The 25,809-nt window shown below is 45.1% G+C and overlaps 2 protein-coding genes across 2 annotated transcripts in view; both read right to left on the bottom strand.

Annotated features, from left to right (window-relative positions):
- Positions 1–320, bottom strand: part of adkb (adenosine kinase b) — a 90,862-nt gene extending 90,542 nt beyond the window's left edge. Inside the window, exon 1 of the mRNA XM_080021734.1 lies at positions 194–320. Within this exon, the coding sequence (XP_079877860.1) occupies positions 194–222 (29 nt within the window). The 5' untranslated portion in view covers positions 223–320. The remainder of the gene's footprint in view (positions 1–193) is intronic.
- Positions 321–867: 547 nt separating this feature from the next.
- On the bottom strand, positions 868–24,765 carry vclb (vinculin b). The gene is made up of 21 exons (XM_080021726.1): positions 24,481–24,765; positions 16,601–16,671; positions 14,738–14,888; positions 12,129–12,237; positions 11,522–11,644; positions 11,164–11,324; positions 8,445–8,535; positions 8,188–8,335; positions 7,556–7,709; positions 7,217–7,392; positions 6,886–7,076; positions 6,303–6,502; positions 5,483–5,611; positions 4,193–4,342; positions 3,920–4,028; positions 3,529–3,831; positions 3,316–3,440; positions 3,048–3,233; positions 2,738–2,941; positions 2,533–2,637; positions 868–2,406 (listed from the first exon to the last, which is right to left on the bottom strand). Exons 1-21 carry the CDS (start codon positions 24,646–24,648, stop codon positions 2,260–2,262), a joined length of 3,201 nt encoding a protein of 1,066 aa, XP_079877852.1. The 5' UTR covers positions 24,649–24,765; the 3' UTR covers positions 868–2,259.
- Positions 24,766–25,809: the final 1,044 nt, after the last annotated feature.

Genomic DNA, 25,809 nt, shown 5'->3' with positions numbered 1-25,809 from the left:
GGGGGGTCTATTGCTGGTTTGGTGCATTTTAGTCGTTAACGATGGACCCGAAACACGCACCGTTCGCTGTTTCGTGGAACCGCTGAGCCGCGTTAGCGTCGGGTGCTAGCTAGCTGAACGAGCGTGTCGCTCCGTAAGCTGCGGCGAATACCTCCAATTGTGCATTACCCCGGACCCTCCCCTCCCTTCTCACCCCAGAGTCGTTCCCCCGAGGCGGGACATGTTCTGCTTCTCGCCCGTCCGGTGATGGTGCTGCCAGACGTGTTCCGGGACGGAGCACCGCTGTGGAGTTGGTGGGTGGTGGTGGTGCTGGTGGGGTGTGGACGGGCTGCCTCTCAAACGGAGAGGACGGTGGGAAGTGGAAATCTGCTGTAAAGTGTTTATTTCGGTCTGCGGGGACTCAAACTCCAGACGTCACAGAGGGAAGTCCTGTTCAAGTCCCACAGAAATGCTTTAATAGTGAAGTGTCTCGGCAGGACTGAACCTTTGAACCCCCCACCACCACTATACGAGTTTGCACCATTTTAAAGTGGTAAATCCACAGGATTATTTTGCTTAAAAAATAAAAATCCCCTATTTGACGCTGTTGTTTTGCCGGAGCTTTTGCCAGTTCAAAAGCGTTTCCCTTATCGGTGGCGGGGTCCGCATTTCCCGGCGAGATTGCGCCGATCGGGAGGCCGTGGGAAGTGGGGGCAAAAAAACAGCCAGCGGTGCTCGTTGCGGTCAGTGAACTGTTATGGGTGAATATTCTCACACACACACACACACACACACAAAAGAGCATTGCCCTCAGATGGAAAAACAGCCCCACCACCTCAAATGAACAATAAATGGGGAAAACAAACAAACACATTACACACATTGAAGTGCTATAAAATGCTTTATTACAAATCTGTGAACAGTGTCTGTGCAGGACCAAACCGCTGAACCCCAATACGCTTTGCACCATATTAATGTTTTCTTCAGCAAAAATCGATTAGGGGGGGTTGCACAGTTGAGACTCAAACACAGAATTGATGAAGCAGGTGGAACTTGGTGTAAGAATCATGTACAAGAAGTGTTTAGACAATAGTGTTATACTCTGTGCACATTACCGGTAAAGGAATGGCAATCGAGAGCTACATTTCTTTCACAAGGCACAGTTGTGGGTCTTGGCGTGACCCTTTCGCGCCAGCGGTCGTCTTCTGAAACGCCACAGCACAGCAACTGTGCTGTTGATTCCTAGATAACCTCTGTGTAACAAGTGGGGAGAAAATTAGATAAGACGTGACGGAGAACATAATTAACCTGTTCCATATGAGATTTAGGTAGCAAGAGGGGCTTTTAAATTTCGGCACACGGGCAAAAAAAAAAAAAAAAAAAAAATTTTTTTACAAAGGCACGGTAAGACAAGTTTAAATGTCTTTTTTGACAGACTGGGGGGAAAAAAAACAAAACCTGTTGGCCTTTATCTCTGTGTAACCTAAAAGCAACATCTGAAACAAAAAGCACACTATACAGAACATGAGTTTATTATAAATTGACATTATAACCTCTCCCATATTCCTGAAATTATGTTTTAGGTAACTCATGTCGTCAACTTGTCAAATTAACTAGCTACCGGTGGCCCAAAAATGGCAGCGGAAAGTAAAAGGGTGGATAATGTCTTTGGCTTAACAGTGGAGCAACATTGTGAATACATAGCACTTAATTCAAACTTCATAGGCATACACTGTACTTGTAATAACTTTCTGTGGGGTCATGTGCTTGACCTACAAAAGTTGGGTAAATGTAGAAAATGGCAGTATAACAAGTACAATGATATAAAAAAATATCTTCAGAGATAATATTACTATGCAAATTTAACTTAGAATGGACTGTACCCAACAGAGTGGGAACAACCAAATCTACAATATATGAAAGCCAACCTCTAATCAAAATATATATTTCTGGGATTTGTCAAAATGAGCTCCAAACCGCATTTTTTTTTTACACACATTACAAAAACAAATATTCCCAGTAAGAATCAAGCCTATGTTTTACAGTGAGAATCCATTCTTCTACATTCTGCTACAAAAGCCACTGCTTGGACACATGGCGCGGGACGAGTTGAGAAACGGAAGAGCAACACCCATCTCTCCACATTAGCTTCGGGGGATTCTGTAATAATACCTGGAAAAAGCATGTATTTGTCCATTCAAACTGTTGCTCAAGCTTCAGCTCTCTCCCCTGGCCAGTTGGACTGAACCAGCACCGATCGGGGTGACAGTGGCTGTTCCCTTATTGGTACCAGGGGGTCTTTCTGATCCAGTGGAGGGTGAAACCTGCGTCTGTCCGAATCTTGATGGAAGCCGCCTCGGCCTCCCTGACAGTCTCCTTCACAGACTGCATCAGGTTCTGAGCGTTGTGAACCAACATCTCAGTGGCCTGGAAGGACATATCCGTGTTTAAAATAAGGCAGATCAGAGAAATAGTTTTAGAGTTTTGTCCCGGAAAAAGAGAGGTGATCATCAATTGGGTTTGCAAGATCACACGAGTAAGGATTGTGCTCACCTGCTCTGACTCCTCATCGCTGATGTTGGTACGGCCCAACATAGTGGCCTTGACTGTTGACAGGATTTTGAGCTGCGTGCTGATAGTCGGAATTCGCTCACACACCTAAAAGGAGACAACAAAACTTCAACTTAAACAACGTCAATTCCCCTCTCTGCAATCATAGTTGAAGTCCCACCTTTCGACCAATCTTTTGGTGACTGACCTGGAGCAGGTTGGTCCGGATACGTTTGTCAGTGCACTGCTTGGCCACCTCTTTTGCTAGTCGTGTGACCTCGTCGGAGGCCTTCGCGATGTCCTTCGCACACTGGATGAGTGCACGCTTGTTCCCGCTGCCACCCCGCACCAGACGGGACATCTCAGCCATGAGCAAGGCCATCCGTTTGGCAGCACCAATGATGTCGTTACCCTGGATGTTGGGATGCAATCATAGTTAGCAATCCTGGAGGATATGGCCCCTGAATAAGGGCCAGTTGCAAGAAAAATCTTGGCAAACCTTTGCTCTGTACACTCACTTTGCTGGACCATTTGCGTGCCTCATCGTGAAGCTGCCTTGCAGCCACCATCATGGGCTCGCTCACCACCTCACCAGCCTTCTGTTCAGGGAACTCCTCATCTTTTTCCTCTGGAGGAGGAGGCCTTGGGGGAGGGACTTCACCCTCAGGAAGCGGGGGCTTTGGTGGTGCTGGCTCATCGTTAAGCTAGGGTTTAATTTTATTTTGTTTGAAAGTTATTTTAGAATTACATAAGCCAAAGTTTTGTTTTACATCTGAGCAAACTCACATTAAGCTGATCCAGTTCTGGAGGAGGAGGTGGGAAGTCTGGCTCCTGAGGCTGGAATGCCTCCCTAACTTTTGCCACAGCACCGAGGATTTTGTAGCCCGAGTCCAAAAAGCCCTTCTGTAGACCTGCCATCGCAAAAAAACCCCATTATTGGTTATTTAACTACTACAGTCAGTACAAGCCAACCACAGTTACCTTTTAATTCATACATACTTGGATCATGGATATTTCCAGCTACTGCCTTGGCATCCATCACCATAGGAGAGATTGTTTGGCTCAGCTCGTCAGATGCAGCCTTCACCACCTCCCTGAACTTAGGGTCCTCAGAGTTCTCCACCTCTCGTTTGGCCACCAGGAGGATGCGGTTGGCTCTGCGGGCAATGCTAGTAGCACCAGCAACGAGCATCTGGGGCTGGTGGTTCGCCATGGCCAGGCGGCACTTCTCCAGGTCCTTTTTGATGGCCTCCTCGGAGGCATCCAGCAGGGACTTGGTATCAATGGCCTCATCCACCAAACCTTAACAGCAAGATCATGTTAGCTTCAGACGAGGGGGCCCTAAATGAAAACAAATAAAGAGGCCAGATGGATCTTTTTCACAACCCACCTGTCATTTTTTCCACGTTGTCAATCCACTGGTTCTTCATGGTCTCAAAATGCTCATATGCAGCCTGGTTGCCAGGGTTTCTCAGCAGAATACGGGCAGCAGATACCACCTAAAAGTATTAATTCATTAATTGCCACTTTCCAATTCGAACATACTTGGCTAAAACCGGGATTAAGTACTTAAGTGCTAGAGCATTATCAAAATGTTTGTGCAAAGATCAGCACAAAGACAAACAGACCGAATGAGACATTAACACACACAACTGTGACTTACTTGTGGTGTTAAGTCTCTCGTGGACTTGACAGCAGCCTGGATTCCCTCCACTGTGCTCTTGTTGGCTGTTCCTACGGCAGCAGCTTTCTCCGCTGTGGCGCCAAGTCTATTGGCATGAGTCTCGAAGTTAGCAGCCCTCTCCTCAAAGACCTGACGAGAAAACAGTTGTGTGAAATGACCTTCTGATAGATGTAAGTGTAAAGAGCTTTTTCAAATTCCTCTGGTGATCACGTGGGGGCAGTTGATAGCTGAGGGGTGATGGTATTGTGTTGGAAGAGCACTCACATGTAAATGGTAAATGGACTGCATCTTATATAGCGCTTTTCCAGTCTTGCGACCACTGAAAGCGCTTTACAATACACACCTCACATTCACCCATTCACACACACACACACACACATTCATACATCGATGGCAGCTGCAACCGTGCAAGGTGCACACCAGCTCATTGAGAGCACTTTAGGGTTCAGCGTCTTGCTCAAGGACACTTCGACGTGCTGCCAGGAGGTACGGGGGCTCGAACCAGGAACCCTCTGACCCTAGCCCGCTCTACCTCCTGCGCCACCGTCGCCCCAATGCCCCATGTGCTTGAAATTAAATGCATCCAGGTATAAAGTAGTTAATACACGTGTAATAATGACAGGTTTGTTTCCTAAAGCATACGCATTTTATTGATACTTTTTGGCATCACATTGTTGAATACACATTTTTTCACAATCATAGTTTTGATGTTATAATGGGTTTAAGTGGTACATTTCCATTTTTTACATTAAGGCTATTGTGTATTTATTTGGCATTCATTTAAACACATGCAACTTATGTAGTCCTACTAGTCACCTGTTTAATTGTATTTAAGAGTTAAATCATTTTGTTTGTGATATTTGTTTCACCCTTGTGTTCATTTTAGTTTAGCCATGCCCTATATACAGTATGTTGCCTCCAGTTTCATTTGGGAAGGTCCATTTGGTGGGTCTCAGTGTGTTCATTTTAAACTCTGTTTATGTTCTTTTGACTTCATTTGTATTTGCACCCTATGTTTGTAATGTGTTTTTTTTACCCTCCAGTTGTGGTTTTGAAACGCACCCTAAGTTGTTTATATTTTGAGTAAATAAATCCCTTTTTTTGCACAATCTGCCTGCGATTTTTGCTTTGAAATATAATAGAGTACAAGTATAAATTCCCCGAGAACAAGAGCTACTCAAATGCAAATTCATCAAATTGTTTTTGACTTCAATACTTGAGTGAAAGTAATCAGTTACTCTCCAGTTTCTACCTCTTGGTATAACTGACCTCATCCCTGTTGGGAACATCCAGCGGGGCGGTGGCAGCTACAGCCAGCAGCTTGATGGGAGTGGTGGTGTCACTGAAGATGTCGGACACTTCCTGAGTCATCGCCTCCTGCATCTTACCCTTCAGATCCTGGGATGGGGGCGAGCGGATGGTGCAAACATTTGAAAATGCATCACTAAGGGTCAAGGTATCCTCACACTGGGTTGCATTTAGGAAGCACCATTTGTAAATCTGCATTTTTGCGTGCATCTATCTTCCCCTTGGAAGGGTTTCTCCAAACAGTTCTGAAACACATTTACACCTGAACATTATTGTGTCGTGCGTATAGTGAAAAATCAACTACAACAGATACAAATACATGATTTAAGTTGAATCAGATATTGAAATGGATTTTAAAACCAAAAACCCCAAATGTCAAGCTCTTTTTTAAATTTTACTTGGTAAAAAAAAAAAGCGACATAATTGTCAACCTGACCACTCACTATGAAATAAATTCACATAGAGCTTCTTTTAGAGTCTCTTGAGCGAGGCAGTGATATATTATAATTTTCACACGAGAGTTGAGGGAAAAGCTAGAAGAATCAGCAATTTCTGTTTAGTGTTGTAAGTGGCTGCCTTGGTGCTGTTATAGTGTGACGTTCCAACCCTCATTCCCACTGCTATTCTAATTTTGGAGTAGAATTAAGGGGGGAAGCATTGTGAAATTGGCTGGAGGAGAGCTTTAAGTGTGGCATGTGTCGCCAGCAGAGGGGGTGCTTGTCTTTTTCCTCATTATAGATCCTCACACAGCACAGGGAGTTGTGGATACGAGTGGTCTTACTTTCAGAGCCTCCTGGAGCTGGTGGGCCACAGCTCGTGCCTGCGGGGAGTCCCCTTCGCCCCGTGCGGCCAAGTCAGCCAGCTGGGCCATCAGCTGGTCCACCTGCTCACACTTGCCCAGCAGCTCCTGCCTGTAGGGCCCGGGCAGGGCGTTGGCCAGCCTGCGGCCCTCCGCCACCAACCCTCGGATGGCAGCCTGGCCTAGAGAGACAGACACGCATATGACCTTACCATCAACCCGCAATTTTTGCAGATACAGTTCAAGGACACAGAAAATACAATTTCATTGGATAAGATTCAGTTAAACTAAGTAGGAAATCGATTTTGGTTTACACACGATTAATTTACATGCACATGTTTATCTTAGTTAAAAACCACCTAAAGATGGCCCAGTCCTCTGAGCCGAGCAGGCAAACACTACGATGTTGTGTAGATCGCAGTGTACAGTAGAAACTATGCAGACAAAATATCTGGCCTGCAATTCGGCCACAAAAGAATGAATGGAATGTGAGCGAGTATCTTTGTGTGTTTGTGTCAGGTTAAAAAGAAGCAGGAATCTAGGGCGAGCAGAGGATCAGACTCACCCACACCGCTGTCATCTATGGTGGGATTGTCAATCCAGCGTTGTGCCTGTTCAATCTTCCCCTCCAGATGAACCGCGGCTTTGGCAGGCCTGCTGTTGGCCACCGATTTGTTGGTCTTTGACTGCAGGTTCTGCAGAGATGTAGCGATCTGTTTTGCCAAAGCTCTGGCCTCTGGTGTGTCTCCTTTACCCCTGTAGGGTTAAAGGAGAAAAACCGAACTATTACACCATGGCTTTCACCATTTATGCACTGCCAAGATACTGCTGAGAAAACCTGTCGAGCTCAGCCTTCATGGTCAATTTGAGGCATATTTCTAAAACTTGTCACGTACTGTCTTCGGAGATCGGAGAGCTTGGCAGTGAGGGCAGCGATCTCTCCAATTGAGCGCAAGATGTCATCTCTTTCTCTGGGGTCCTCACACATGTCAGCGATCTTTTTAGCCTCTGTGAGGAGGACCCTGATATTCTCCTCTCCCTCTGGGCCGCCGTTGGGATCTGCCAGCCAATTCTGCCGGGACACGAAACAAGGAAATGAGGCTGCATTAACAAGATGTCTGACATAAGATGGCTCGATTCCAACGGTGGTAAAACATACCATTTTAAATGAAGGTCAAACTGAAAGATAGGTACATAACCCTCTAAATGATGGATGAGCCTTGTGGAGAGCTCACCTGCGCAGCGTCAATCCTCTTGGCAATGGCCTGCTTTGAGTTGGTCATGGCTTCCAACTTGCGTGCAGCATTTCCCACCTTGCCCGTGAGTACATCCAGCCCCTGGGACACCTGCTGGGCCTTCTGCATGGCCGCAGGGGACACCCCTTGACCTCTGGGATAAAGACAGAGGACATGTCATTTATGCCATTATGTGTAATGTTGTGTGTAGAGAGAAAGAGAATCAGGAGTGATAGAAAAATAAGAGAAAAAATAGCATAGTTTGTTATTCAAGGGCCCTTGTGGCTTCCTGTATAAAGATAAATAATGTTGGTTGTAATTCCATTGCCTGTAGATAAGGCCTCACATCTCATGTTCACAGCTGCAATTCAAGCAGGTACTGAAGTAGATTATGTATTAATACCAAACATGTGATTTTGATTGGCTGTGACTCCGGGTCCCTGGCCACAGACAGATTCTCTATCATAAGGATATCATTTCCAGTCTTACACACTATAATCCCTTGTAATATGATTACTGCCCTACACTCTCGTTTAGCAATGGAATGTCATGCTACTGTGCAGAGGAATTGGATTACCATGTACACATACTAACAGTGATGTCGAATTAAGCGGTTTGCTCTGAAATCATACCTCGCTCGCATCTCCGAGACTTGATCGGTCATCTGCCCCAGTGTCTTGGCCGTGCCCAGGATGTCTCTACGCTCCTTCCCGGCGCACAGTTCCCCGACCTTCCCAGCTTCATCCAGGATCTGGCGGATGGCCTGCTCGCCTGCATCCCCTGGAACCAGACACCACAGACAGGGTCAACAATGTGGCAAAGTTGGCATATTGGAGACGAAAAAATGCACGTCAATATTGAGGGATCTTGATGCAGTTCTTCGGGTTACCTGGTTGTGCGTTTGGATCCCTCAGCCAGTTCTTGGCCTGGGCCATTTTTGAGTCAATGAGCCCCAGAGCTCTCTTCATGGCCTCTGTGTCCTGGGGGTCCGGGGGAAGATTGGGGAAAAACATTTAATTAGTCGATTTAAAACGGTACTCAGTGCATGTAAACAAAGCAGTACGAGTAATTTTACACCCTGGTCCATAAGCACCCACGTGTGCTTTTTGATAGAGATGAATACATATCCAAGCATCATGATGTGTGATTATGAATTGTTCAAAAAGTCACATGGACCGATGTTTGGATAGAGCTGCTCCTTGATACCCTCGAAGCATAGGAACACACAGAGTCACAACTACTACACACTTAAGGCTGTGACTCATCGAAAATTAGCTCAGTGTGTATTTTTACTGGAGAGTGAGGGTCACATGAATGTATTTAAGGATGACTCAGGCAATTGACTTGCAGGGGAAAAAACCCTCACAGTGATCTATAAAACACAAAATAACTTGAGTGTCCAGCGTGGTCGATAAAATGCACATCAGATGCAACCAGGCATGCTCTTTCAGTTTAACGCCTCCACTGTCAAGGACAAGCAAGTTATGTCATAAAAAGACAAACGACTGTCCATTGTATCTCCATCAGAGCGGATGGAAATACAACAATCTTGACAATGAGTCCGTTCATTGGCCAAGTCTGGAAAACAAAGCACAGTTCTCCGAGACACAAAACACACTGGCAGGCAGCACGGTGACTGAGTGCCTAAGTGAGCTCCTTTAAAATGGCACACTGATCTAAAAACCACAACAGGTCTCAATCAATAACTCAAAATGGTAATCAGGGTCAAAAATGATTTTTCTAGAGAACTTAATTAAGTTCTGGGCAATGTGCTTTTTAATATTTTTTTCACACCCAGGGTAACCATCGCTGTGTAATATTTGGTAAGCCAAATATCCCCCGTCCAATGTCAAGTCAGAATTAATGGACACTGTCTTCAAAACAAAAACTATAAAAAGGCATTGTGTCCTATAAAAATAAATGTATTGTGCGAAAAGAGGGAGCAGTAGAGTGTTAGTTCAATAAGTCAGGGGACTAGAATGCTAACAAACACGACCGAACACGAGAACAAAAAAACAGGAAGCAGAAAGGTGTGGAGCGGCGGCCCCAAAGCCGTGGGCGTGTCATGATTAGATTACTGTTCAAACTTGTGCTGCTGATGTGCAGACAATAGTGTGGAAGTATCAGGTGACAAAGCCAGCGAGCGTGAGGGACAAATAACCACCACCCCCCCCCCCCCCCCCCCAAAAGAAATGGACATTCAAACCGACCAACTTGTATCATGGGCAAATACCACGTAACACACGCAAACACAGGGACGGCTAGTACTCATTATGGGGTGTAGTACATGGAGTTAGAAGTGGGGAGAGAGGAACATATTTAGTATTTAAATGGGGGGAAAAGGTCTTTGAGTTATTGACCTTCATCCAGGTGTAGCCAAAACGTAACATTAGCCATTAACTGAACAAAATCCACGGTTTGTATTTTTTGTGTGCCCTTCTTCTATGACCATGCAGGTATCAGGGAGGATTGTGGGAAACTACGCCTCGATGTAAAGGGATCACGAGGGGATGGCCGCTACTGAGACCTTAATCAATACAGTACAATCTGTCGATAAACTGACCACTAGACCAGGCGTGGCATAGCAGGAGGGCACACAAATGGTCACGCGGTGTAATATCAAAGGCAAAACAAAACAAAAGAAAATAACGCACAGCTCAAACACTTTCAGCAAACTGAATAAGTAATTGCGGATCGGCCACCCCCCCACCACACACACACACACACACACACACACACACGCACACAAAAAAAAACCCCATCATTCCATTAGTGGTGCTATAGAATTCTAAACACAAGGGTCCTTTTTCATTTGTATTTTTTCCTCCAAATCTGCTGACTCAACTCGATTTATCTAAGAAACCGACCGGAAAAGCAACATGGGCACCACATGGCACAAAACAGCGCACACTTCTACCAGAACATGCTGCTGCACAACCTAGCGGTCAAGACAGGTAAAGCTTACCTTCTACAGGGGGAGAGGGGGTGAGGGGGGGAAAAAGAAACGGTTAAAAAAAAAAAAAAAAAAAGAAAAGGAAGAACAACATCGTGAATACAAATCAACAAGGTCATACCATACCAACCAAGAATAACAACAACAAAAAAAAAAAAAGTGGCAACAAGGAGAAAAAGGCGATGGGAAAAAGTCGCTTGGAGAGTGGCGGGATCGAGGACAGAAGCCGTGCATGCTCAGCAGAAATGAAAGGAGATCGATATCAGATTAACCTTGACCTGCTGTACGGAATTGAAAAAAAAAAAAAAAGAGTCTACCTCTCAACTACAGTATGTGCAAGGTCGCAATAACAAACAAAGCTCCACAAGCTTTTTCTCTCGTGTGAACGTTAATACATAACAATCCAAAGTGAACTGAGTACCAACTCTATGAAGAAAAGTACAAAAATATGACATGAGAGCCATGTTACATCGTCATCTGGCCAGCCTGCTCCCCAAGGCATTCTGGGAGTACGTGAGAGCGGTGCGTAGCAGTCAAAACTCTAAACCTCCACAGTTTGAACGCAGAAAGGTGAATAGATGAATATGTTTCTATATGTACACCTGTGAGAGCAAGGAGCATAGAGACAGGTAGGTAGTTCATCTCCCTTCTTTACCTTGTTGGCCCAGGCGTCCTCGTCCCAGGACGTGAGCTGCAGCACTCTGATGATCTCGTTTATCTCGGCGCTCATCTTCTCGAAGGTGAAGTTGCGGTTCTTCAGGGCCTCCTCCACGCCCTGGCTGCCGGAGGTCTTGGTCGTCACAAAGATTTTAATACCTGGCGGATGCAGCACAGGTACGAGTCACCGAAACCGCAATTCATCATTGTGCCCTGAGGTCTCCCCGCATCCACATTAGATTTTCACCGGCGCATAGGATTTAAGTTAAGTGCATCATGAAAAAAATAACAGAATATCCAAACACAACAGGCTGAAAAGATCCTCACAATACAGCCTGATGGACGCGCATGGGTACCTGAGATGAGGACGGGCAGCAGCTCTTTGACCGTGTTCATGGAGTTGACCAGCATCACGCGGTGCTCCTGGTGAGTGAGCTCCTGCTGCCGCTCGTCAATCATCTTCGCCATCTTCGTCATCCCTGGCCACAGACAACGAACCACAGCAGTGTTCACACAGAAGCGACAACACTCGCCACTGGGGTTCCAACCCTCTCTGCATTATGCAAAACGCCTACTATGGTGGAAATGGTAAAAAGGGTAATTGGGCATTTAAAGAGAATGTTAACAACGGAGAACATATTTTCACTGGAGGTGGCACCAAAAACGCTCTTTTCTTTTCCAATACCAATCCGATATTTTTTCTCTTCAAGGATTATTAAGCTTTAATTTCTCTTTTTTTATGGATGCACTTCACTTATACAAACACTATACTACCTGACAGGAGGAAATATATCGGCAACAACACGACTACGTTGTTCTACAATGTCAGGATAGATTTGCTAGAGGATTTGATCAAATTAATTATATTTTTGTCAGTATCAAATTCTGCATTTTTAATACGGATACTGGGTAGCAGATCGGTGACGGTCACAAAATCCTTCAAAATGACGTTGCCAGACCGACCTGGTCCCAGGTTCTTTGTGTATGTGATCAGGTCCTCCATCGACTCCACCACCTCCGCCACCGTAAGGTACTCCAGGATCCCTTTACACACTCGGATGATTTTACGGACCTACGATGATTAAAAACATTATTATTACATGACAATATTGATATTATATGCAGGCCAATTGGGGAAAGGAAGTTCTATCCCAGGGAGAAAATGATGCAAACAACCCCTTTCCATGCCCCGTCCCATTCCCCGCTGCCCTCACCAGGCTCGGATGGCACTGGCTACGGTGCATTCCTATTTTCTTTTTAATCCCGCTTCGCTTCCGCTGCATTTAGTATTTGCTGCCTGTGCTGGTTCACCCCCCCCCATCCCCCACCCTCCCACCCTCCCACCCTGCACCCTGCACCCTGTCATCCCCAGTCCCCGCTTCACCACCGCGAGCCGTCCCAGACTCCGCTGACTGATGACTGCTGCAGACAGCGATGGGAAGCCGGCGTATCCCAAGTCACATGAGAGCTGATCCCACATTTTTTACCCACCCACCCCCACCCTCCCATCAAGAGACAGCTGGGCCTGATAGATGGTTCCCTCTGCCTGGTTTGGGACTTGAAAAGGTGTGTGTTGTGTGTGTGCATTTGTGTTCAGGAAAAAGCTAAACCCTGCACAGCCCCGTGTGAGGAGGTTTTCCTCTGTAAGTCCTCTATGCAGACAGCCAAGTGTTTAAAGAATGTAAAGTTTCAATGATCAGGGCTGTCCTATTTTTCAGAGGAAATTCCTTTGATACTCCTTAGCATGGCAGGAAAGTGAGTCAGCAGAACCTCCTCCCGCTCCCGTTTGGACCAATGTAACAGCATGAATCCACTCGAGGTGGAACGGTTCACAAAATCCACCGTTTGGTTCAATACGGTACAGTGGTGTCACGGCTTGGTACATTTTTGATACAGCTAAAAAAAAAAAAACTAAAAAAACAGAATGCCAGAGAATGTATGTGGTGAGGGGTTGTCCGGGATTGCTGGTGTCTTTGTGTCGGAGGGCCCTGAAAACACCACTCGGGTGGCGCGTGGCAGGCGGATCTACCACAATAGCGTCTGAACAGGGACTCTGGCATTGGGAAGGGACACAGAAGGGCCATCCGAAGACACACTGGAGCCACTAGTAGGTCAACGGAAGGCCACAGCACCCACCCTCTCCCGACTGGCGGCAGCGCACCCAGGATGTCCAGCGGAGGACCAGGGGAGGAGCAGCTGCAGCAACCACCAGGGGTAACCACTCGCAGCTAGCTGCTCTGCCCAGCAGTCACCTCCGGGACCGTTCAGCAGCCCAGCAGCCAGGCCACCCTTCCAAGCAGCCCCCGCAACAGCTCTGCCTAGCTACACCTCCGCCAGCCGGCCCAGCAGCTCTGGGCCCCACGCTCTGAAAGGGAAGAGGGGGGTACCGTGTTGTTCCGGGGAACCAGGTCTCCGTGGGTAGGGGACCTTTTCCGTTTTGTTGGGTATTTTTGTTTATTTAAGGTAGGTGGTGTTCGTTTAAGGTCCTGGTGGTGGTGTGGTTTAAGCAGCCACACCTGTCTTTGGTCTAGGTAATTGGGCCCAGGACCGGGGTGGCAACCCCTACACCTCTGTGTCTGAGAGCCCTGAAAAAACCACTAGGGTGGCGCATGGCAGGCAGGCTGTCACAATGTACCTCAATTTTTTTCTTATCATGACGGTGATCCATTTAGACTTTGTAGTCTGTCTGAAATGGGTTCAAGAAGTAATAACATCAACAGGGCTAATGTCTCTAAAGCCCCATTCCACATGGAATCCATAACATTACTGGATAAAAAATACCCGGCAAAGGCAGTAGGTAGTCATTCACACACTGGCCTCTTTTACGGAGCAGTTCCATATGGAGTCTGTTACGGATATAGTACATAATAGGTGAGGGCGAGTAAGTTATGTCCAGCATAAATGCGATCGATGATGATGCGATGAGACTCCTCCCTCAGCTGACTGAGACAGGCCAGCGTCCTTTTTTATTGAATCGGTACGATAATTTTCAACCTGTCCTTCACTCTGTGCCTCCGGAGAATGAGCGTTCTCCACCCGTTCTCCCTCTCCCTGTCCAGTTGCTCCTTTTCCGACTCCAGGCTGCAGTGCAGCCGGTGAGCCGATTTGTGCTCTGCCTGCGAGCAGATTTGCGCTCTGCCGGTATTTGGATTCGGCTCCTATCCTACTTTGCGTGCTTGTCCCGGCAATGTTTCTACTTCCATTCACAGCCGTACCGGTATTTTCCCAGAAATGATACTAGATTGAGAGTAGGGAAATTTACGTAACAAATTTTACGGAACATTGACACCGGCTTGTGTTCACACATTACACCAATACGGAACCTTGCCAGTGGATTTACGGCTTAACGCTGGTATTCTCCACTACGGAGTGGGGTCTCATATCAAATTTATGAATGTGGATTACAACCAAATAACAAATTATTTGGTTGTAATCCATACTGAACCACAAGCTTTCTTAACTGATACTATTCTGTAGCTGAACCAATATCCTGGCATCCCAAAAGAAAGAAGGGTTTCTTATTTGAGATTCAATATTTCAAGGGGAAGAAAAAAAAAAAATAAAAATCTTACCTCAGCCTCGTCAAAGGTCAGGAGCAGGTCGGAGGTTCCGGAGAGGATGCCCCGGGACCCATCAATGAGGTAATCCCGAGCGGGGACGGAGTACGGATCAGCTTTCAGCATGGAAGCAGCTTGAACCAGCTTGGTGCAGGCATTCTCTACCCTAGAGAGCGGAGAAAAATGTCCAATCTATTTAAATCAAGTCATGGCAATGGCAAGAAGCCCTCTGAAAGCGTATTATGCATCGAATCAGATTATTTCTTTTGGAACATAATTAACACTTAAATGTTGCCGTCTAGAGCTTTGAACATTATATTCCTACATGTTCTGTGACACATTTTAAGCACAGAGGAGGCAAGTTCCAAACAAGGCACATCTTAACTGGTTTCAGTAGTGGCATTAACAAAAAGCAGACAAAAATGGAGGCTCTGTCTTTTGATTTAGTCTCATAAAACCTGAAATCTGACATCAAAACAAGAGCATTGGCCAAGGCTGAACACATTTAAATTCCCAGAGAATCCACTGCTGGTGCCTGCAGGCCAAATGCTGCCTGGTTAATAGGGGAAAATTATCAGTATTTTCCGTGTGCTAAAAAAGTATTGTGAATGGAAGCTTAGTTTCCATTCTCCTCTCTCGTTAAAAGGACCATCCCGGTGTCAAATCAGCACACACGTTTTAAATTACCCCTGACCATTTTTGAAGATTCAAACAATATGGTGAGAAATTAAAAATACCCTGCAAATTTAAGCAACTTTGACCAAAATATGTGTTTATGTGGACCAGGGGAGCATTTTGAAGGTAGTTTTCTCAGGATGCTATTCAAAATTTACAAAACCCAAAAATAGAGACAATATCAAAAATATTTAAATGTGGGCAGTCGTCAGGAAAATGGTCGGGGGTAATAAAAAATGCGTGCGCTGACTGGTAAAACTCAGTTTGACAACGACATGGTCCTTTAAGACTAGGGTCCAATACATAGCATCAACAGAACGATGGGTGTATCTGTGTTTATGTCTGTGCATATTTCTATTCTGTGTGTGTGTGTGTCTCAGGGGCTTGCAGAGCCAGGCAGCAGTGTCCTTCAGCTAGCAGCACCAGTGAGAGACCCGCCATGCATTAACCGGACCCCTACAGACACTATATTTAGTGAAGGAGACATAGTAGCACATGTGCTGATGGATGACGACAGGGTGACGATGCGACTTCAAGGCGCCAAACGTGTCGAGCCCGATGACCTGCGGCTGTCAATGCATTTCATCCCTGACCTTGGGGGGCTGCCTGCCCCCTGCCTCTCCCTCCTTCTCCTCTAGTCGTTTCATAAGTGTAGGTGTATATTAACGTCAGCTGCTGGGAATTAGTTAATGATTTCTTAAAGTTGATTTACTGAGGTAGTGAATCTGGCAAATCGAAGCAAATGTTAACAACTTGCTTGGAATTGACAGGGCAAAGCAATTCGCTGAGTAGATTTGTACATCTATACAGATTCATACATCTATATTTCTCATACGTTTGGACAAACAGCTGTCAACTAAGCAGCTGTTAGCAGCTCAGTAATGGCCGACTCTACGAAATTAGGACTCGGTTTCCGCAGGCCAAACAAGTTCTTCTTCCCTGGGCAAAACATCTCTGGCTAGTATTTATATTACACCAGAGAAGGCTTCTGAGGCACTTAACATGCCACATCTGACCTTTGCTTGAGTACAAACAGCCATTGCTGCGACAGATAAAGAAAGAGAGAGAAAGACAGAGAGAGAGAGAGAGAGAGAGAGAGAGAGAGAGAGAGAGAGAGAGAGAGAGAGAGAGAGAGAGAGAGAGAGTCAAAGAGTCCGATAGGTTGTACTGTACATTCTGGAAGACTCTTCCACCTGTACTTACTTTATAAAGGCCGGTGACATGTCCCTTTTCATAATTTGGTCTTCTGTGGTCTGGACAGTCTCCTTCCCCACCTGGAAAACATTTTTTTCATCAACATGACTCATATGCTTTAACAGAAGTCATGACTCATACGAACAAAAAGACATTTTGTGGCGAGGAGACACATTCAAACCCAATTGTTTAATTCTATTTATGTCCTGTGAGGAGGCTTTATTTGGCCGTTAGTAGTACGGAGGGAGAAGATCCATTGTCTCAACAAGAAGTCTGCTGGAAGGCAGCCAGGCCTGAGCACAGCTATAATGTGTAAAGCAGCTGAACGTCCGCCCCCGGCCTCACAGCCCTTAAACACCATGATGATTCATCTCTTCCATCATGAGCTCAGCTCAACTTGGACCCCCAACTCGCCCGCATCGGGCTTGCACACACGGACAGTAAGGGTCAGTTCCGTTACGTCAGTGATGGGAAATACCATGGTCCCACACGGCAAAAGATCTCCTTATTGATTACACACACACACACGCACGCAGGCAAGTGTCAACATGTATTGAACTGAAATACTCCGTTTTATAAATGTGATAATTCAACCTTGCTCTGGCAACAGCACCTAAAAAAATTTAAAGCCAAAAATACACAGGCTTTGTATCTGAGCCTGGCCTTAAAAAAAAAAAAAAAAAGCCCATTTTGGCAACAGATAAGAGATAGCGATAAGCGGCGCCACACTTTTGTGTTTTTTTTGTGTGTTTGTGGTTATTTGTGATGTTGAGTTGGTGCAGCGTGGGCATTCCAACAGAACGTTGTCAGCATGTCCATCTGGGGTCAGTGGGAGATTCATTCCAAACAAGTGACGTAGAGCCGGTAATGGGGCAGAACAGTCATGCATGCATCTCTGCACTCGTTTGATTGGACCACAGGGACTCTGCACTAATTTAAACCACTCAGTGATACAAACCTTGTGCCAAGCTAAAAAGTGGAGCTTAGCAGAATGCGTTCCACACCCGAGTGGGTATGAACAGACGCCAAAAACAACAGAACAACACGTTCCAGACTCATTCAGCTAAATGACAGCAGCGGGGTGTCAAGGAGAAGGGATGTAGAACAAAACACAAAATGGAATTGGAGACCTAAACGCAGAATAACAAGAAGTTGCGTCAGCTCTTCAAACAATCAAAAATAAATTAGCATTGCAATTTTAACCCAAAAGATGGAGTTATTTGGTCCTGGAATACGGAAGTAATGTTGTATTTTGTATCGTGTTTCAGGCAAGCCAGCAGGCCTGTGGCATTACATAGGCTAATGATATCAACGCAGTGCTGTAATGGTGGTTAGAAACTGCCAAGGGACCGAGAGATCATGTTTTCGACTGCTGCGATGGCCGGTTTACATCTCGGCCCAAGTGTTACTCTCCATCTCTGTGGTGCAGATCATAATGAAATGCAAACCCCTTCAAAGTCTTGTGGGGATATGGAAAGTAATGGCTTCCTGATTACAGAGTGGTGTGCTTCAACCTCATCGCACTGTGGTACATATTATGCATTCACGTCCTAAGTGTGTCCTTCAAATTGCTATAATTTCTTCATTATTTCCCCACTTAACGCATAATGAAATGCAGAGTCTTTCTTTAGCTGCTTTAAAAGAGTTAAGGGAACTATTAAATGACAGTGAAGTGGCCGAAGTGTTAACCTTCAGTGGCCCTACTCAATGAGAGGGAATATCGCTGGGTGCATTTTTTAAACTCTTAATAGATCAGTTAATGTAACTCTGACTTCCTATATAGGACGATGGCAAGTTCAGACAAGCTGCATAGCTGAAAAAAAATAAAATATATATATATATATATATATATAAATATGTGTGTGTGTGAATAGATGACGCAGCCTTTAAGACATCTAGTCCTTGTGAGGAGCATGTATTTCACAAGTGTGAAGTCATTTTCTCTCTAAAGGGTAATATGAGTGATGAGTTACGATGCATAGAAGTATTTGCCACAAAGTAAAGATGAGCTTCTTGATGCAGAGATCAAGTTCTCCCTTCTGCATCCTTTTCCTCTCCCCCTCTTGAACCTCGACTATTGGTCTGTCGTTCAACAGACGACAGACTGTAATCGAAACAATTTGCTGTAAAAATAGAACTGTGACACAAGTTTATAACCGTTGTTGTCAAGCAATGTCCTGAAGCCACGCCCCCATCTCTATTTAGAGCCACTATCTTTTTTTTCTGGGCAGATACTTATGGTCTTAGTGCTGCTCAAGCTTTAAGGTTAAAAACATGGGCAAACAAGGGTGTGCTCTTCTTTGGTGTTTTTTTTTGTTTTTACTCCTGTTGTCAATACCAGCAAGCCCCTGACTGGGCAACCTACCAATTACCCAAACCGTAGCACAAAAAGCCTGTTCCATAAATACAACCTTGCAATCAAACCTCAAAAGAGAAGTGGCAGTTATTGACCATTTCCCTTCCGTCTTTATTTTCATGAATCCTACCGTTGACTCAAGTGCCATTGTCACATCATGCCGTCAGATACCAAACACTCTGAGCTTGGTCAGCCAAGTCGTTTACCATTGGTGTACGGAGTGGAAAAGTTGACACTCCCTTTTCCAGCCAAGACTGCAGCGAGGAAGCCCTGCGTTGTGAAGTAGCTTGATAAAGTGGACAGGCCTGTGGAACAGACTGGGCTTTGTTGACATCAGCCCATCGCTCTGCCGGGAGAAGAAAGGCCACTGTCAAAGACTCAAGACTGCAAAAACACAGCCTGCCTTTCACATGTTGGGTGGCTTTTGCGCAACGCTGCGTTGGTCATGGTGACCAGAAAGATCTATAATGGCTTAATTCTGGCAAGCACAATTATCTGTGTCCTTGGAAATGCCCTACAAGTCAGCCTTCATGTGCAATGGGAAACTGTTGAACAACGATTCTTATGTTAAGACTGTACAGAGCTTTGGGTCAAAATAGCATAAGAAGCGGCAGATGAATGATTCTGTTTTCGATGGATTTGCGGTGGTATTTATTAATTTGGTATTTGTGTAATTTGTTGTCGCGGCTTTCCATTACTGACCATACATTGCTAACCTTAGATCCGGTAACCGCTGCGTTCCCAGTGGTATCGGATGACTTTTGGACGAACCATGAATCAATTACAACAGTATAGATATATATCGGACAGGGTTTGTTCATTTTGATGAAGTAAAACCACAGCGTGTCCAAGGTGATGAAACACACAAATCCAATGACTTGGTGGTCGGTGCCTAAAGCAGCCATGTAGTTGACAGAACATATATTATAACTGTCTTTGTCATATTATGGGCTACATTACCAGGGAGGGGCTCTGAATGCAGATCCTCTTTTCAAAATCAATTTGCAACTCAATAAGGGAGAAGAGAATTCTTGCAAGACATAATTGTCCATGCAACTGCATGTGACAAGGAAAATATTTGAGCTGCCCAGCAGAAGTGAATCAGGGGGTCGTGAGCATGGTTGTATTGCTGTATTGGTTTTTTTTCTGCCATGGTCTGCAACCAGGCTTGCCGAGCGCTGAGGACGATGACTTTCTTATCCCTGGGATTTAAGACAAGCCTTAGCTCCCCTCTGGGCTAGCAACAGCTGCTGGAGTGTTTTCCGGCTCCCTGGCCGTCTCCTTCCACAGATAGGACTTCCTGACTTGGCTTCCTGCATTTCCACACCAGTCCATCACAGAACCTCCGCCGCCCCTTCCCTCCTCTCTTTCTCAACGATCCGTTTTATCTCGGCCATGACAGAAAATGAGGCCCATAAGTGCCGATCCTCGGAAATCCATTCACAATTTCAGAAACCATTTCTTTAAGGAGTCAGTGGAGTCCTCTTTTATGATTAAACAGTACAGGAGTATTTGAGAACCCTTGAGAACTTGCAATAAAAGCAAGAGACAGATAACAGGTAAAAGTACTCTTTAATATTGTGCTATTGTGTAAGGCACATCTTAGAGCAATAGACAGCAAATGTGCTCTTGAGTTCTGGATTCATTCATGTTGCCGTTTGCTGTTTCAAAGTTTAAAGGAGCTCAGACAAAAGGTAGGACGACAAGTTGATGTTTTCCCGTGTGCAAATATCACACCTTTTTTTTTTTTGCAACACGCCAGCCATAAATGCAAAGAGATCAAACCGAAACCCCCTGAAACCCACGGTGGATTCCTCCTTGGTGGGAATTCTTCACATTCCCAACATTCGTCTTTAATTAAGGTCGGGCTCAATTGTCCTTATCAGCCTACCATGAAAGTCAAGACGCTGAGTGTTGGTGAAGGCCCCGGGGGTTTGAGGTCTTTAGTTGAGACAGACATCCAGTGAGCGTCATGGGCAGAACCACACAGCATTGACCCAATTGCACAGACCCAATTGCACGCCCGCAATGGTTTGTGGGGAGAGTTTACGCTGAGAACATCTTGCCCTCTTTATCTCCATGCCTCTGTAATAATGGGATTAAGCCCTTTCCAATTAATACTTCACGAGTCCGCCGATTTTATCACAGTTGATCGCTACAGACAACCGTGAGCCCCCACACCAAATCCGTGATCCTTTTCCAAAGTTTGTGATGGAAAACAAGCTGAACAACTGTAGGCAAATGTTATTTCTAAAAGCCACAGAGGGAATACAAGTAATTTACAAGCTGTCTTGATTAAGCTGGGGCTACAAGCTGAAGGAAGCCTTCAGCACATTTTTGTTACGGGTAGCCTATGGCCTACAACTCTCTGAAACATGTGGTTTTTCAGTGGAGCAGAGACAATAAGGTGAAAGGCTTTCTTTGGCAGAAACCCGCCCCAGGAATGTCAGCGAAACAGTAATTAGACCTTTGAGGAACTCTTGGAGAGTCGAGAATTACAGCACAGGCTTTAGTTCATGAGCCAACACTATTATCTTAAATTGCAAAAGTAGAAAAATGAATCGTTCAAGAGAAGTACCATTAAAACGCACCTTGACGAATGTAGAGCTCGGTCATTTATGACTCAGACATAACTGGCGGGGGCTGAACCCACCACGGGAACATCTGATTACTCATTACAATGCCATTTAATCTAATATTGTTTCTAAGGGAACTAGAAATAATAACATGATTATAGCTTCATGCCAATGTTGGAAATATGTTATCATTTTACTTGAGGAAGTGCTTACATCTTTCCAACTTGCGACAGATTACAAAATCATGACGTGCGCACAAACACAAACACAAACCACACAACTGAAAACATAGGGCAATGGGAACAATACATTGCAACAATATGTTGCAATACATTTTGTTGTAAAAAGTGCAACGTCTTTACATGCATTGTTGTAAGCGGCTGTGAATTCAAAGCCCCTTTTATTTCCTTTTCCCCTTTCGCGTTTTCTTATTCATTTATTCCAGCTAATGGTACTGAGTCAAACAAGTTGAAAATACATACTTCCAGACTGAGTTTTGGAAAATAATGCAATCATATAGCTTACGCAGGAAAACAGCAACATATTTCACGTGCAACGTTTGGCTGTTTCCACCCACAGTAAAAGAGAGCAAATCACGTCCATGAAGGCGATTTTTACAGCATGTCTATATAGTTTAACATAAATCGCACATCCCTGTTGTCCAACATGTTCCTACAAAGAATGGGGATTAGACAGCAAGGGTGTTTAGAGAATGTTGCCCTCGTCAGTGAGTGAGGCTCAGAAGCTTGGGGGGGGGTGCGGTAAAATCTGGGCCAGCTTTTGTGAACATGGTTTATAGAAAGGGGGAAATATCAACAAACTGCCTGGCAGGATGGGGTGCTGACAATTGGTGGAAAGACAGTAGTTCATATTTCCTTCACGTTGCACTGCATGTTATGCCCTTTCCCATCAACAATCTCACGTTCGATCAGTTTTAAGTGTACGATTGTGCAGCTCTCCCATAAAATGTGCTTATCGAATTTTACAAACCAATCAAAACACTTATCGCAAGATAGTGGTTCAATTCCAAAGGTGCCACAGAAAGCTTGAGCAGTTATAATATAGCCGTAGCGTGTTTGGTACATCTTAACCGCAGTCTATAAAAGTTTGTCTTTGTGTGGTGTATCTCAGCAAACATGTCCTGTAAAAACCACACTTTGTGTTTCTGAAAACCTCTGTGATCTGTCAGTGGAAGGAAGTCCGGTGGGTGTGGACGCTTGAACAATGTGGGCTACGGGGGTAAAGTCAATTTAGTGATGAAGACTGCAGAACACACGTAGGCTGAAACCATGAATCATAATACATTTCAAACTAAGTATTTGTCTCAAAATCACCGCTGTCCAGGTTTAGCACCAGACATCTGCCGGGTTCTCCCTGCTCTGAGGAACTGAAAGAGCTTGTTAAACCAACCGGGTTAAACGTAGATCGAGAACTGTTAGAAAGCGAGAAGCCGCTACCCTAACATCGTCCCTTTTCCTCCCCTGTCAACCATAAAACCTCAGGGGAAACTGATCGTCCTTTCTTCGTTGCGGCAAGGGGGAGGAAACAACAAGGCGAGTGAATGTGCGATTCATTTTGTTGTCTGAAAAAAGGACGCATATAGGCCTACACATAGAAACGCTGTGGTTAAATACTAGACAGAATCAAGGCAATGCATTAACTAACAGTCATGAAGACTGTTAATTACTCAGGAAGTTGACGTCTGCTCTGGGTTATGATGGCCATATGACCTCTGAATCTCCTTTAGGGAGTGTCTGGTGATGCCTCACCCTTCCACTTAAAGACAAAAGGAGGACTTCTGTTCCTGATTTTCTAATGAGCAATAACCTGATATAGTATTTAAAGATGTTTTTTAGTGTAAAAATACATATGGGACAATTATGGCACTGTGGTATTTATGCAATTTTAGTTTATCAAGTACCTTATGTATTACATGCAATGTGAATTTGTACATGATGAACTCAATGTTATGCACAGAGTGGGTGTCTACATGAAAGGAGTTATTGGAGGTGTGTCTTGTTGTGCGATACCGGTATATGTACCAAATGTTGGCGTACTGTGGCAAATGAGTTTCCCCCTTTGGTAGGCTGCAATTATTTTCCCTAATTCCATCGATGCATCGACACTGTAACATTTCATGAGAGCATGAAAATAGTCGCTGCATCAGAGTTGGTGAGGTATCTCATTGAGTCCTCTCCGAAGGTGGCGGGGCATATTTTCAAGGGGAAAAGGGCGTCGCTGCCCTTTGCCTCGAGTAAAAGACCTTATAAGAACACTTTTAACGTGGCAATCCATGTGATTGCCCGTATTGGGCGGATTTGCTGTACCAGTCACAGAACTCCATCCTGAATCTGAAATGTAGGAGGGTTGTTTTTTGGGTTTTTTTTCTTAACATTCAGGTTTACCCTCATCTTCTGTGCAAGACGGTCATTGTCCTCCCTCAGAAGTGAACCTTTCTCCCAACGACTTGTTTCATTTTGATATTTTTCCTGGCCACTTGAGGTGGCGGAGATATACGTTTCCCTTTGGCGATGCTTTACTTTTTTTTTTTATATTCATCCATATCAACAGTTTGCTGGTCACAACTTGCCACACCGGTGTGACACCCCCCCCCCCCCCATTCACTCCTTGCGGGCGCCAGATCATTGCATTCTTCCCAGAAAAGGCGGACCCGGCCACCAAGAACGGGAACAGCACATAGAGGAGCCCATGTCACAAGGCAACTACACTGAATGGCTGTCTCTGATAAAGTGGCAGCTGAATAAAAATGCGATAAAAGTCAAACGTGTTTGGGTTTTTTTTTTTTTTTTAATCACAATACTCATACGGATTCCCACTTTAACAGCCCGTCTGTGGAACTTCCCCAGATAAACAGAGCAGCCCATCACAGCGGGACAAAGAGCCACAGGTAGCCCATGGGAACTTGTCGCGGCGGTCGAATCGCGTCCATTACCTACCCGGACCAGGTTGCTGACAGCCGCCTGCACCGCCGCCACCGGTGTCGAGAGATCCGGGATGGCTTTCCCGTCCACTTCCCCCTCCTCATGCATGATCACCAGGTGGGAGATCTGCTGAGCCACCGGCTCCAGGATACTTTCTATCGTCTTGGTGTGAAAAACCGGCATCGCGACAACTGAGGAACCGCCGACCGGGAGGAGAAATACTAGATAAATGCTATGTACGCGAGTTGTTTCCTCGTGCGCGTCGCCGCCGACTCTTTCTCTTCCCCCCCCCCCGCAGCACTGGCTCTCTCCCCGGGATGACTCCGACTCGCGTGGAAAAAACCTCGCCGAGCCCCAGGGCGAGGGGAGCGGCCTGGACCGCGCAGTCGACCCCGACCAATCAGCGCGGCGGGCGGGCTCGCACCCGCCACGTGACTGGCGGAGGCGAGCGTCCCTCGCGAACCAAGGCCCCGCCCTCCTCCCAGAGTCCACATCGTCGGGTTTGCCCGAGACGCGAGTAAATCCGAGTTACGTAATACATTCTCATGCCCTAAAAAGGGAAATATGCGTCTACTCTGCTGGTGCAAGCGGTGGAATCCAAGCTGCAGTGACTCAAACCCTGTGTAAATCAAGACTGGAAGAACACGTTCTACTGAAAGCACAGTGCCTGATGGGGAAAACACCATAACTGACACTATTTTTGACTTAAAAAGCCAGTCATTCTTATAATAATAATTAAATGATAATAATAATAATAATAATAATTATTATTGTTATTATTATTTAACACTAATGCCATTATTATTATTTTTTCATATTATTATTATTATTATTATTATTATTATTTATTAATTAGCCCTTTTCTCGCCAAGAAATGCAACACCCAAATAAAAAATAAAAAACATATAGACAACAAAACACCCGCAACATAAGGACATAATTGTCTTCATGCTGACCTTTTTGCTGTTGTTTATTTGTTTTGATGACTTTTATATATTTTGATATCCAACCGATTGTTTGTTTATTTATATTTGTTCTAGTTTGGGGTTTTTTTCTTGTCACAAACATGGCCACAAAAAATGTCAGTTTATATTATATGACTAGGGACGCTTCACTGAGTTTGTTTGCCACTGTTAAGACACTTGCCTGCTGCTGCTGTTTTATAAGGGGCCACTCCTTAACTATCATTGTTATCATATTTGCTCACAATTCAGGGGGGGGAAAAACATGACTGGCACAAGGGAGAAAACATTTGTACAAAATTCCATCTCCCTACTGCCCTTACACCCTGAAATAACAGTTTAGAGGTTTGAAAAGGACCCGCAAGGCAAAACCAGCTAAGGA

The sequence above is a fragment of the Zeus faber genome (assembly GCF_960531495.2).
Source record: "Zeus faber genome assembly, chromosome: 20".
Lineage (NCBI taxonomy): Eukaryota > Metazoa > Chordata > Actinopteri > Zeiformes > Zeidae > Zeus > Zeus faber.
The sequence above is the reverse complement of the archived record's forward strand: the minus strand, read 5'-3'. Positions and strand labels throughout refer to the sequence as shown.